General features: G+C 31.6%; 1 protein-coding gene across 5 annotated transcripts in view; it reads left to right on the top strand.

Moving 5' to 3' along the window:
• The window catches only part of LOC134722169 (b(0,+)-type amino acid transporter 1-like), a 29,906-nt gene extending 21,247 nt beyond the window's left edge, over positions 1–8,659 (top strand). For all 5 annotated transcript variants that reach the window (XM_063585740.1, XM_063585742.1, XM_063585741.1 and 2 more), the window contains 4 exons: positions 1,517–1,613; positions 2,542–2,697; positions 6,654–6,822; positions 7,601–8,659. In XM_063585740.1, coding sequence (XP_063441810.1) covers positions 1,517–1,613; positions 2,542–2,697; positions 6,654–6,822; positions 7,601–7,665 — 487 coding nt within the window. In that variant the 3' untranslated portion in view covers positions 7,666–8,659. The remainder of the gene's footprint in view (positions 1–1,516; positions 1,614–2,541; positions 2,698–6,653; positions 6,823–7,600) is intronic.
• The last annotated feature ends 6,533 nt before the right edge of the window (positions 8,660–15,192 follow it).

Here is a 15,192-nt window from a genome sequence, read left to right as displayed (position 1 = left end):
TATTTTCGTGAATTGTTTTGCTTTGAATAAGGCCGTTAGTTTTTTCATTTAAATTGTTTCATATTTTTCATCTCTGCCCTTTATAGCCGACTATACGGTGATTTTCTCATTGTTGAAGGCCGTACGGTCGGTTATGATTGAAATGGGGGATACTTTTCTCATACCACATCTCCTTACTTTTTGTAAAAAGTTGTGTTATGTTTATAGATATAAAAAAGAAATGTGGTATGAGTACCAATGAGACAACTCTCCACTCAAGTCACAATTTGTTAAAGTAAATCATTATTGGTCAAAGTGCGGTCTGCAACACGAAACCTTGGCTCATATCGAACAGGAAACTGTAAGGGTCCCAAACATGAATAGTGTAAAACCACTCAAATGTGAAAAACAGCGGTCTTATCTATATAAAAAACGCGAAACGAAAATACACTTATATTCAACATCAACAAACGACAACCACTGAACATCATGTTCCTGACTTAGATTACCTTGGCCGTATTTGGCACAACTTTTTGGAATTTTGGGTCCTCAATGCTCTTCAACTTTGTATTTGTTTGGCTTATTAACTATTTTGATCTGAGCGTCACTGATGAGTCTTATGTAGACGAAACGCGCGTCTGGCGTATAGAATTGTAATCCTGGTACTTTTGATAACTAATTAGAATAGATGCAAACAAATGCAACTGGTTGAAGCGTTTTAATAGGTACCAACCTTCACCCTTACCTGAAACTAAATAGAAAGACGGACTATTAAACATCAATCAAAAATATAGTATCACACAACAAGTGAATATACACTGAGCAAATAAATGATATGTGACACAATGTAAATAAAATATCAATAAAATAAGGGGTGAGATGTTAAACAATTTCAGAAATACCACCATCATCTTGAACAAAATGCCGCCAAATAGAATATTGTATACAGGTAAATGAAAATTATGTTATTGTTAGGTATTTTAACTAGGTACATTAACGGAGAATAATATATTTTACACATTCATTATACGGGAACAGAAATGGAAATTTATAGTCATACTAAACACTTATCAAAGCTTGTATATGTTTTAAAAACAGAGAGACGAGATTTAAGTACACATTACATTATAAAAAGCATTACAATTTGTATCAACAGGTCAAATCAACACAAAAGAACGATATGAAAGTACTCTTGTCTACTGACCTGAATTTTGCAGGTGAACACCAAATATATTGACAAGTCTTTTTTACCAAATGGAAAATATATTAGAGAAAAAAAATTCTAACGTTATCAAAAATTAGATATTAGACGAAAAACAATTTCTTGATTGCCATAAATCAATGGTACAAAATGGTACAATATGTTTTATTATACGAACTGTACTTTGAATCACGCAATATTGACCTTCCAACATTTCTTGTCAAACAGAATTCGATAGCAATGAATACCCAAGAAATGAGTTTGAAGACTTGATGTGAACATATAACTATGGTATTCACTAGGGTCCACATACAAACTTTATAACTTTTTTTTCAGATTATGTTATGTAGCCGCTTATGATGGTCATTTGCCGTCTGTGTTATCATTCTTACACTTACGGAGACACACTCCGATCCCGTCCATGATATTTACAGTAAGTTAGCAAGCACATTGATGCACGTCGTATTTAAGTTACAGTTATTGTTATTTTTGAATAAAGTTATAAATACGACGATTTTAGGAGTTCTGTTTGGAAACAATATTATTTAAAGTCATATGAAACTTCGAATTAACCAAAAAATATGTATATAATTTTTATGACTGAATAGCTAGTTTTCCTTATACTTATATACTAATATACTCTTTTGAGGATCATTCTTTAATTTTTTCAAATTTAGAAGAAATTTACTTTTTCTAAATTGTTGGCTTCTTCGTCGACATGTTTTCCGTATGCAGTTACCTCTGCCTAACTTTATTCCTATTAATCGATTGGCTATTCATAAAACCAAGTTCAACCCGACGTATTTTCGTAAAATATCCTGTACCTTTTCAGGAAAATGGCAGATGTGATCCGATTTTATGTAAGTTGGCGTTTGCTTTTGTTGCAGTTGAGTGTTTCTGTTCTTCCGTTGTTTTCCTTTTACAGTTTATGTGTTTCACTCAGTTTTGGTTTGCAACCCGGATTTGTGTTCGCTTAATCGATTTATGACTATTGATCAGCGGTATACTACTGTTTCCTTTATTTAACAAATAATTTGGTTTTAATGTTTTTTTTAGGATTCATGTAAACTATATGAAATTTCGTTGCAACAAATAGATGTAAGCCATCGTGCGCAGTTAAAAAATGTTTTTAAATCGTCTTACTTTTCTCCTTTTTCAAAAGCACCATTGATTAACAAATTAAACAGTTAAACGTGCAGAAACCGTCAGCTTTTTGATAGGTGTTTGAATATTTTAAATATGCTACCATTAGAAAACTAAATTCTCCGTAATTTGTCACAAAAAATTGTTTCACATTTTTTTCTGTTGTTACTTATTATTATATCTGAGTTAAAAACTAATGCCTTTTTTTTTTATTTCAGCTTATAATCTCAGCACTTTTAGTTGTTCCTTTTGACCTAAGTTCGTTGATTGGTTTCTTCAGTTTTACTGCTTGGATATTCTATGGTTTAACTGCCTCTACAGTACTCGTACTACGCTACAGATTTAAGCATAAAACTGAACACGACAACTATCAGGTACTTAACAGATAAAACAACTCCATTCATTTTGGGGTCCACGTCGGACAAAGTAAAAAAAATCCTATTTATATTCCCCGTATTTTCCCCAATCTATCATCCAATCAGGTCAAAGTCATTTTCCCTATTGGTCAAACCTTAGATAATTAAAACGTTAATTGCTGTGGTGTGGATGGAGGTAGAAACACAAGTTTTTGTACAAAAGACACATATCAGTGGGTGTATTGGGTAGATAATTAACAAGTAACACCACTCTGCAGGAACATTTAATATTCATTACATTTTCAGCTGGGGCAGATGATTAAAAAAGAAGCCGCCCTGAAGATCATAAAAAACATTTTATTAAAATTAAGTATGTCAACAAAGGCTTTGATTTTGTAAATATTGCCGGTATATTTAACGACCATTCTGTTAAAGAACAAATTCCTGGATATTTTGACAATACTGAGCTACCTCTTATTTGTTATATTTACAAGAAATCTACCCGGAAATTTGTGTTTAATTATAGTCAATTGTGTAAAGATGTTAATATCAGTGAAAATACACCTACTTCATGTAATTGCAGTAATTCCGAATATATTTATGGACCCATTTCCCATGTTATAACAGGAGATCTTAACATCGTTCAAGACCGAGAGTTAAAATCATTTCTCAGTAAAGGACCTAAATATCGTCCCCCGTCAATTATTAATTGGAATGAGTGTCGTAATATCATCCACGACTCACTCCTTACTTACTGTATGAAATGGATAAAACGGGAAAAAGCTGACAAAAAATCTTTGGACTCTTTTTTTAATTCAGTAATGAAGATAGTTGATATACGTATTCAACATTTTAAAGAACATTTTACTATTAACAATAACCACAATAAACCTATTTCTCGTATCAAACATAAACTAAAAGAACTAGCCAAGGAATTTGTTTTTGTCCCGGCCGATAAAGCTGCTAATAATATTATTATTGTTTGACGTAAATTTTACATCGAGGTTCTGAAAAAGGAAATCACCAATTCACCAACATTCCAACTGACTCCATTTTCAGAAAACGAAATCTGTAACAAACATAAACTTTTAGCCACCGCTTTACAAGCAGAGCCAAATACAATGAAAGTTCCAACTATGTATTGGCTTCCGAAGCTACACAAAACCCCTTACAAATATAGATTTATTTCGTCTTCAAGCCATTGTTCAACTACTAAATTGTCTATTATTCTTACCAGCACACTTGGTACAATTAAAAACCTTATAATAAATTGTTCAAATAAGGCCTTCGAAAATAGTGGAATAAATTACTTTTGGAGTGTCAAGAACTCGTTGGAAGTACTTGATAAATTGCATGCTTATATTGGTGATTTTGAATCTGTTCAAAGTTTTGATTTTTCTACCCTGTATACCACATTGCCTCACATTCTCATTAAGAAAAAAATCACACATCTAATTAAATGGGCATTCAAAAAATCAGAATGTGAATATATATGTTCAAACTCTTTTAGGTCATTTTTTAGTAGCAATAAACAAAAAAACTATGTTAATTGGACATGCTTTGATACTATATATGCCCTTGAATTTTTACTAGATAACATTTTTGTTCGCTTTGGGGATTCCGTATATCGTCAGATTATCGGAATTCCAATGGGGACTAACTGTGCACCACTTATTGCGGACCTCTTTTTGTATTGTTACGAGTTACAATTTATGACAAAAATAAGCAAAGACCCATCAAAACAACATCTGATAAACAAATTTAATAATACTTTTAGATATTTGGATGATATTTTGGCTCTCAATAATGACGACTTCAGTATGTATATTAATGAAATTTATCCTGGTGAACTCACTTTAAATAAAGCTAATACTAACAATGACCACTGCCCTTTCCTCGATCTTGATATCTATATCACTAACGGAAAGCTGAATACTAACATTTATGATAAAAGGGATGATTTTTCATTTCCTATCGTTAATTATCCGTTTTTAGATGGTGACGTTCCCTTGTCACCATCTTACGGTGTTTATATATCTCAACTTGTACGATTCGCTCGTGTATGTAACAATGTTTTAGATTTTAACGAGAGAAATTTATGTATTACTGAAAAATTATTACACCAGGGTTTTCGATATCACAAACTAGTCAAAACATTTACTAAATTTTATCATCGGTATAAAGACATCATTCGTAAATATAGCTCAACATGCAGACTTTTTATACGTTCAGGTATTTCACATCCAATTTTTTATGGAAATATTCTTTATAAAGCACAAAGGTGTCAGTATTCACCTCATAAACTTACAAAACCTTTGAATAGACTTATTAAGAAGGGATATAATTACGATACTGTTGTCAAGTCATTAAAGATTGCATATTTTGGCGTTAATATTGAGTCACTGATAAGGTCTTTGCGTCGGAACTAAACACATTTATTCTAAAAACAGTTGTTGGCATGACACGGGTTATGTTCTTCTCATATATGTTATGATGGTATGATACTAAACCCCTTACGGGAAGGATTGTGCCTGATGTTCATATGATGAAATCATAATCTTTCAGTCAGTTTAATTGAAGTCTGGAGCTGGCATGTCAATTAACTGCTAGTAGTCTGTTGTTATTTATGTATTATTGTCATTTTGTTTATTTTCTTTGGTTACATCTTCTGACATCAGACTCGGACTTCTCTTGAACTGATTTTTAATGTGCGTATTGTTATGCTTTTACTTTTCTACACTGGTTAGAGGTATAGGGGGAGGGTTGAGATCTCACAAACATGTTTAACCCCGCCGCATTTTTGCGCCTGTCCCAAGTCAGGAGCCTCTGGCCTTTGTTAGTCTTGTATTATTTAAATTTTAGTTTCTTGTGTACAATTTGGAAATTAGTATGGCGTTCATTATCACTGAACTAGTATATATTTGTTTAGGGGCCAGCTGAAGGACGCCTCCGGGTGCGGGAATTTCTCGCTACATTGAACCCCTGTTGATGACCTTCTGCTGTTGTGTTTTTTTTTTTTTTTTTTTTTTTTTTTTTTTTTTTTTTTTTTTTTTTTTTTGGTCGGGTTGTTGTCTCTTTGACACATTCCCCATTTCCATTCTCAATTTTATTAATTGAAAAATACGAATAATAGAAAAATTAAGCTAGACAACGCTATATATATGCCCACAGTTATATTCACATGTTTGATTTTAATCGAAAATACACAGTTAAAGTAAAGTAAAGTAGAACCTTTAGCAGTAAAAGTTGTTTTCATGTTAAATTTCAAAGGCCATTTTACACAACTACAAATTATTTGAGATTATGTAGTGTCAGTTTGCCGAGGGACACCTAATACAAACAAATATTTTGCTGATAACTAATTTATTAGAAGTGACATACATATACACCAAAGACGAATTTCTTGAAATTGAAATGCTGGTTTTAAAAGACTTTTAATATTGAATAGTACACTTATATTGGGGATATTTGTTAAGGATACAGATCTTAATTTTTTAACAATTCTTTCAAAAGAAAAATTGCAACTTGCACAGTGAATAACAATAATATGCGTGACATTAGAAATTTATAATTGATCATATCAGTCTCATGCTCTTTGTACTTGTTAATCTGTTAGATACATGAAGATGTGGTATGATTGCCCATGAAACAACTCTCCATTCAAGTCACAATTTATAAAAGTAAACAATCATAGGTCAAAGTAAGGTCATCAACATGGAGCCTTGGCTCACACCGAACAGCAAGCTATAAACGTCCCCAAACATTTACTAGTTTAAAACGATTCAATTAAAACCTCTTAAGAATTGTTAACTCTCCAAAAAAAGTTAATACCATTATTTTCATAAGCCTTATTTCAAAAATTATATTCTTTGATAGTAGTATGTGAGGTAGTAAGAAGCACTGTCAGAATAGTAGTAGAACTCTTACCAGTTTATTTATGTTTATTAACCTAATGTTTTATGTTGATCTTTCAGGTTCCTCTTGTGGTACCTATTCTTGTTATGATTCTCTCTGTATATTTAGTGCTCGTTCCTTTAATATACTTACCGAAGCCAGAATATATACATGTTCTGATATTTATGGCTGTTGGACTATTATTGTACTTTCTGTTAGTTTACAAAGAAGTAAAGATTCCATGTGTTGGTAAGTTATGTTTGAATAATTGTGGATGTAACACTCACACCACATCTTCCTATATCTATTCCTATTGGTCAAAAGTGTTTTGTCTGTCATCTCATAGATTCAATATGGTCATGTGCCCGCCACGCCATTAACGTTTTTATCTTTATTTATTTCTTTTTAGAATTATATTATAAGGAACAACATGCATATGTTTTCTGTCTATTTGAAATAACTTACATATGGTGCAAACTTTTAAATAACACACTCAAATCAATGATTGTGTTCGTAGATAGTAGATGTTTTTGTGTTCTGTTAAATTGTTCCTTTTAAAATTGTTATACGATGATGACTGATGTACCCATATTTTAACTATTTTATTTATGGTGTCTCTTTATTTAACGCATCAATGTAAATATAATGTAAAATTTAACAATCACGTGCACTGCTTACTTATTTTTGTATTTTATCTACGTATTTTAAAACAATCCATAAAGGTTTGTAATATTTTGAGTCCTGTTACCGAATGGCTAAAGAAACACAAAAACTTACACGGACAAAAGAGGGACGAAAGAAACCAAAGGGACAGTCAAGAAACAAAGCACACTACTAGTGACTAGCAAAAATGAAAGATGATAAAAATAGGTTAAAACAATTTTCATCATCTGTTTTTTACTGTAGAGTTAAAAGTTTAAATTCACTCAAGTAAAAAAAACAGTCAGCATGATATAAAGTGTCGAGTCTTGTTTCAATATATGAGACAACCAGTTATGTGAATAATTTTGAATTGTTTCAATTACAGGTTTCGCAACTGAATTTATGCAGAAACTTTTTCTTATTGTTCCACCATCCGGGAAGACAGAATAAGATATATAGATTATTCAGCAATCAAAACTCAATGCAAATCTGTTATGAGATGCTACATACAGCAAGTTCATATGTTAAATTTTATTTGAAGTATTGTTTCGTATAATATTTGTAGCTTGAATCTTGCACGAAAATAAGGACATCGACAATATCTTTTCATACATTTTTCTATATCATATACCATTATGAACATTGCATTTATTTTTTCTCAACGGCATTATCAGTTGTACTTAGGATATTATGTGATTTTTAAACAAACTGGTATGTGTATACCATTTATCTTCCTTTTTCATATATGTATATGTACCCAACCATTTAGTAAATAAGTTCTAAATTGGAAGTTGACCTTATTTGTTTTACATTAAAAAGAAAGAGGCAGGAACCATAATTTCCCAGTAAAAACCAATGTCATCACATGGAAAGGAAATGTATTTTACAGAAATAGTCTATCTTTGTTGTACATACGACAAATGTTAATAGACACAAAATAGTCAAAATGTTACGTAATTGTTTTGACATGATGTAACAATATTTTACTTTGAATTGTTTGTTCGCAGTGGCGGATTCAGAAATTTTCATAAGGAGGGCCTGAATGTCTAAGAGGTAATGCTCAAGTCATGTCTAAGTGATTCCATAAATAATAAATAAAACATTACCACCAAAGGTGGGATAGACATCGCTCTAAATCCGCGTCTGGTTTTGTAAAATAAAACAATTATGGCCTATTGATTCGGTGAGTTACCCTCACTCGGGTTATTAATTTTTGATATTCATCTCCTTACCATGCCATTGTTGTATATTATTTGTATAGCTTATAGATAAATAATTGCTCTCCATGGAAATTGTAAATTTTGTAAAAATACATTGAAGTCATCAAGATTTTGAAGGCTTATTTGCAGTATTAAGCATGACAACTTTTGTATTGCATCTTATGTTTTTATTTTTGTTATATCATTATTTTTGTGAAAGATTTTTTTTGGTCATTTAATACAACCATTTGCGAATTATCTTTATATACTTTTATGATAATAAAGTTATTTGATTTTGTTACAAGATGAATGTTTCTTTATTATTATTTGTTTGAATATTTAGTTCATCAAATCATTAAGGCCGCACTAATTATTCACAGTTCCCCTTACTCAATAATAGAGGAGTGTAAATAATTTCATTTTTTGCACGACATCAGCGTCATTCTCCTCTTATATTTAATGCGTTTTTCTCAGTTTTGGTTTGTGACTCGGATTTGTTTTTTTCTATCGATTTATGAATTTTGAACATCGGTATAATACTATTGACTTTATTGTAATACCTGATATTACTCCCGGTTTTTGTTGGAGTTCGTGTTAATCAGTCTTTAGTTTTCAAAGTTATGTTTTGTGTAAAATTGTTTGTTTATTGTTATTTTCTTGTTTTGGTAATGCGTTGCCAGTTTTGTTGCTTTTGTGAGTTTGAATGTCGCTTTGATATATTTCACCTCACTTTTGGACTGATTCGGGTGTTTCTATGCTGTATTGAACTTAGCATCATGTATTTGGGTTTAGTTTTCTGTAATAAGTTTATACTCCAGTTTCATTATGAATATATCTTTCACATTCATTTGTTAAAATTTACTGTTTGCAATAGCATGAATCGTTTTATATAATAAGAATGTTCTTATCCCGGGCATACAAACAATGCCGTATTTGGCAAAACCTTTTCAACTTTTGATCTTCAGTGCTGTACAACTTTGTACTGTTTTCACTTTCGATCTTTTATATCTGGGCGTCACTGGTGGGTCTTGTGTGGACAAGACTCGTTTTTGGCGTATTGAATTTTAAACTTGATGCTTTTTGTTATCTATTAATCATGCTTTTCTTTGTCGAATATGTTCTCCTTTTTATTTGTATTGTAGTGCTGTAATATTATGTTGTCATTTCAATGTTATATTTAACTTTGCCATTAAAGTGCGAGGTTTGGCATGCCATAAAACCAGGTTCAACCCACCACTTTTATTCCCCTTTAAAAGTGTCCTGTACCAAGTCAGGATGATGGCCATTGTTATAATATTGTTCGTTTCTGTGTGTGTTGCATTTTAACGTTGAGTCGTTTGTGTTTTCTCTTATTTTTGAGATATTGAGATAAGACGTGGCACGGTACTTGTCATCCCAAATTCATGTATTTGGTTTTGATGTTATATTTGTTATTCTCGTGGTGTTTTGTCTGTTGCTTGGTCCGTTTCGGTGTTGTGTCGTTGGTCTCCTCTTATATTTAATGCGTTTCCCTCGGTTTTAGTTTGTTACCCCGATTTTGTTTTTTTGTTCATGGATTTATGAGTTTTGAACAGCGGTATACTACTGTTGCCTTTATTTGCGAACGACACTATTTATTATGACCCACCTAGTGGTATTATGATGTTTGGTCTGTGCGTCCGTTCATCCGTTCGTCCGTCTGTCCCGCTTCAAGTTAAAGATTTTAATCAAGATAGTTTTGGATAAAGTTGACTTTTAATTAATTTGAAATTTAGTACACATGTTCCCTAAATTATGATCTTTCTAATATATGTGTCAAACTATGATTTTGATCTCTAATTTCACGGTTTATGATACGATATTTCTAAATGTAATGTTAATTGTCCTGCGATAAATGTATCAACCGCCATTTCACATACAGTCAAAAGGTCACAATAGATAATCGGACATAATCGGTAAAATTACAGATCTCATGGCTATACTTGTATCTGAAGACCAACACAACATATCGTTAGTTACTTCAGCTGTCATACATTAAAACTTTCTTCATAATGTTGCTTTTTCAGGAAAATAAAAATATTCCAGAATATTATATCCATCAATTATGACAGTATTTGTTCCTTACAGAACAGATCAGTTTCAGTTGAGTAATTTTGATGGTGACTATAAAACGCCTGAACATGCACAATAATAGCTGGTTCACTCAGATATGTAGTCAACTTTTGGCAGAGTAAAGTTTATGTTATAGATGTCTCCATTGAAAAAATTAAAACAATTAAATGACAAATTTAAACAAAGCTGATTTCAGTATCAATTTAGAAGAGGTTTCATCGGTTCATAATGAGTCACGTCTGTCGTTACCTACCCTCTGCATAGTTTGTTGATCTAGAAAACAAATAGAATATGTTTTTTTTTTACCAAACCGTTTTATTCATATGTGTCGTTCAATATTGTGAACAGCTATACAAAAATAAACTCTAAAAATACAAATTATTATATCTTTGATTCGATTTTTACTTCATTGTTATCTAATCTTGTGCAACATAATTGCAAGAAAGAAATACTCATGGGTGTTCCCAAACATTATTCGAGAAATTCGAATTGTTCTGTCAGGATTGTGAACAGATATCGAAAATGAAACTTATTTATAAGTGTAATAAAATTTGATTGTTTCACACAAGTATTTTCAAGTTTATTGATGATTTATATCTTATACTATACAAGTACTTATTAATTTTATAGACATTTGCATATTGTATCTACCTAAAAGAGGAAGTTTAAGTTGCAAATAATTAGTTTCGATTTACGTAAAAATGCATTTTTTCAATTTGATTGTAACTGGAGTTATATTAATGAATAGGCAAACATACTGTAAGTAAAATTAAGGCACTAATAGTATACCAGTGTTCAAAAGTCATAAATCTTATTCCTTTTTAGATGTTTTGTGCTCTTTCATAATACACTGAACATTTGAAATGTTAAAATATAAACTCATTAAATCTTTCACTGTTCAATGCCTTGTATTGACTGCATATCCATACACAAAAACATCATATCTTGTTGAAACGCGCGTCTGGCGTGTTAAATTATAATCCTGGTACCTTTGATAACTATTGTCAAGATATAAAAATGCAGATACAATCCATAACATTTTTTCTAACATAACGGTTTAATGAAAAGGAAAAATGGAAATTGCCTGGATAAAGAAAAGTCAACTTTCATGTCAAATGTTCGAAACATCTTTCCGTTATAATTATAATCATCTTCCTTGACACAAAAAGTTGAAGTTTTCACTGGCCTTGGTTATCTCACAGAAAGACATTTTTGATTTACCAGCTAACGATTTACAAAATTAAAAAAAAATCCCTATACAAAAGCAATTTTATTCCACCATTGTAATAAAATGTTCATTCAGTGTTCTATTTTTTTCTGTTGTTAAACTAATCACCGTAACTGCAGTTACGATGATTCCAACATGGCGGAGCCCAAAACAGGTAAAATGTTTTTTTTTTTAATTTCTCCGTCCACACGCATTGTTTTTACAGAACTATCCAGCCGCTAGGTTAATTTGTACAGTATTTTTGTATTTTTGTATTCTTAATATAATATGTGACCTTGTTGCCGAAATGATAGCAATTGAAATTTACGGAAGATTATCGTAACTCCAAGCATTTTGTTTATTATGATAGGGGTAAATTGGTTATTAGATAGTCGTAACTTGTACATGAACATAGTAACTTGTCATAACTTTTGCATCATTGTGTGTGTCTGAAGATTAAATTTTATCGGGAACACTTACACTTGAATAATCGAAGCAAGAGGTGTCAAAAATGAAGAAAAGTTAGAAGTTACCGAGCAAGCTGAATGACCGGAAGTTATCTAAAATAATGCAGAAAACATGTTACTAGTAGTTGCATGACAAAATTATTTAACGAGCAAGCTGAATGACCGAAAGTTATCTAAAATAATGCAGAAAATATGTTACTAGTAGTTGCATGACAAAATTATTTACCGAGCAAGCTGAATGACCGAAAGTTATCTAAAATAATGCAGAAAACATGTTACTAGTAGTTGCATGACAAAATTATTTAACGAGCAAGCTGAATGACCGAAAGTTATCTAAAATAATGCAGAAAATATGTTACTAGTAGTTGCATGACAAAATTATTTACCGAGCAAGCTGAATGACCGAAAGTTATCTAAAATAATGCAGAAAACATGTTACTAGTAGTTGCATGAAAAAATTATTTACCGAGCAAGCTGAATGACCGAAAGTTATCTAAAATAATGCAGAAAACATGTTACTAGTAGTTGCATGACAAAATTATTTACCGAGCAAGCTGAATGACCGAAAGTTATCTAAAATAATGCAGAAACCATGTTACTAGTAGTTGCATGACAAAATTATTTATCTCTTTTAAATCATTTATTTTTTAGATGATATTGTATCTTGTCAAGGTGTATCAATAGTAACAGCAAGATACGTTAATTATCAGCAAGACAAACTTAAATTTGCATGTAGTCTAACCCAAGTGTCTATGTGGAATGGTGTAAATAATATCACACTCTCTAAAAATACATCAACTGGTTTTCAGGACATCGTTATGGTTTATCTTAATATCAGTACTTTCCCATGGTTGCGAAATGAAACAGTTTGGACTCAGCAAGGATGGCAGCAACGTGCCATTATTATTAAGGAATACATTCAACCACTCAATATCAATTCTGGACTTGAGTTTGACATCCGGCCCGAAAATGTTTTATGTTCAGATGAAGGAGCATTTCGTTGTAACGCTATCGGTCATTCATATACGAACGAACCAATCGAAAAAGAAGTAATTGCACCTGTGAAATTATTAGGTAAACAATTAAGATAAGATATTGAGGGAAATGAATAGAAATATTCAAATAAGTAATGTATCACAGACATTCGAACATTTCAAATATTCTTTATTTGGGTTAGGAGATAAAAACTTTCGAATCACCGTTATCATTTAGAAAATGTCTATACTCAGTCAGTTTTTCTTTATTAATGAAATTGATAGCTCTTTATATGTCAATGTATGTAGATCTTCTCTTTTGGAATGTTCCTGTGATTTCGGTTCCGTTTTTTTCCTATACAATTTTCGAGCTATTTGTTACAATTCATTCCAACTAAGGCATTGTGAGATCCCTATCATTTTTCATTTTGAAATTACTAATTACTATAAATATATGGATGTGTTCGGCATACGTCAATCAGACAGTATTTTAACACGAAGATATATATGGAGACATGTCTACATATCATCATATGGTCTCACAATACATGTTTAACCACGCCTTATGTTAACGCTTGTCTGACGTCAAGAGCCTCTGGCCTATGTTAGTCTTGTTCGATTTTTAATTTTAGTTTATTTATATTTCGGAGTTAAGTATGACGTCCATTAACACTTAACTAGTACACGTGTTTGTAAAGTTACCAGCTGAGGCAATCTGGCTGTGAGATTTCCTTGCCGTGTTGAAGACCCATTGGTTGCTTTCGGCTGTTTTCTGCTCTAGGTCGGGTTATTGACTCTTTGGAATATTCCCTAATTCCATTATCAAGTGTATTCCATAATAGATAGTTGTCAAATCAATAGTACAATGTGTCGATCACGGGAAGACTAAAACAATCAAATTATTTCTCAACAGCATATTCTTCAAATGACGTATTATACAATTACTGTCTTTTGGTGAGGTAAATGTGTGGTTTTATTGACTTTTGAAAAAATGATATTCACTGAGGCAATAAAGTCAATAAAACCACATATTTACCGAAACAAAAGACAGTAAATGTTTTATTCCATATTCCGAAAGAAATTAATGTAATGGAAAATATTTACCAAAACCAATTGTACATCAAACGTTTTTTTACCAAAATTATACACGTAAAAGCACGCGACGTTTTGCGCGGTGAATATCCTTTTTCTGCAGGTGAATATGCTAACTTATTCAAAATCCCATTCATATAGAAAAACCTACTAATATTTTATCAATATGGAATAATACAAATTATTCAAATTTGATCATTGACTATTTCGTTTATAATTGAAAGCACGCCGTGTAATATTCGCCAACAGGAATTATATAAAAAGACATAATTATATCGAAGTTTACTAGTACAAAATAATTCACATATTAAACGATTAATTCCAGAGTACTTGAATTATATGTTATTATGTTCGCTCTAAATGAGCATGAAATACTTAGACAATAAGCAATTTCAGTCATATGTTACAGATTAAATTTGCAATATTTTATTTATGCTAATCATTAACAACTGGCATTAAACAGAATAACGCTAATAAATGATTACTTCATCAAATGTGTCCCCGATCACAGAATTGCCGTAAATGGGACATGCATGTAATTAAGCGAAAAAAGACGTGAGACGTTCTGGCATTTAATAATGGACACATTTTGGCGAATAACAATTACCAGACACGTTTGGGGGTTATGAACTCGCATACGTTTGGGGAATATTGAATATTACGGAAACGTGGGGAATATTGAATATTACGGAAACGTTTGGGGATAATAGACACGTTTGGGGGAATCGAACATATTGGGGGGATGGGGAAGGACAGAATTGGGGGTGTTACATATGTATATTAAAAACACTTAGTGAAAATGCACTAATATGTATTTTGTTTCATCTTTTTATTGAACAATAAATAATACAATATTTTGCTAGTGAAACCAACAACCATCAATCAAATAGAAGTAAGTCCGAAACCAGAAATAGAAGAATTGTATAAACCTAATACATTGATTGAGT

Source organism: Mytilus trossulus, chromosome 6, assembly GCF_036588685.1.
Source record: "Mytilus trossulus isolate FHL-02 chromosome 6, PNRI_Mtr1.1.1.hap1, whole genome shotgun sequence".
Lineage (NCBI taxonomy): Eukaryota > Metazoa > Mollusca > Bivalvia > Mytilida > Mytilidae > Mytilus > Mytilus trossulus.
This window is presented reverse-complemented; position numbering and strand designations above follow the sequence as displayed.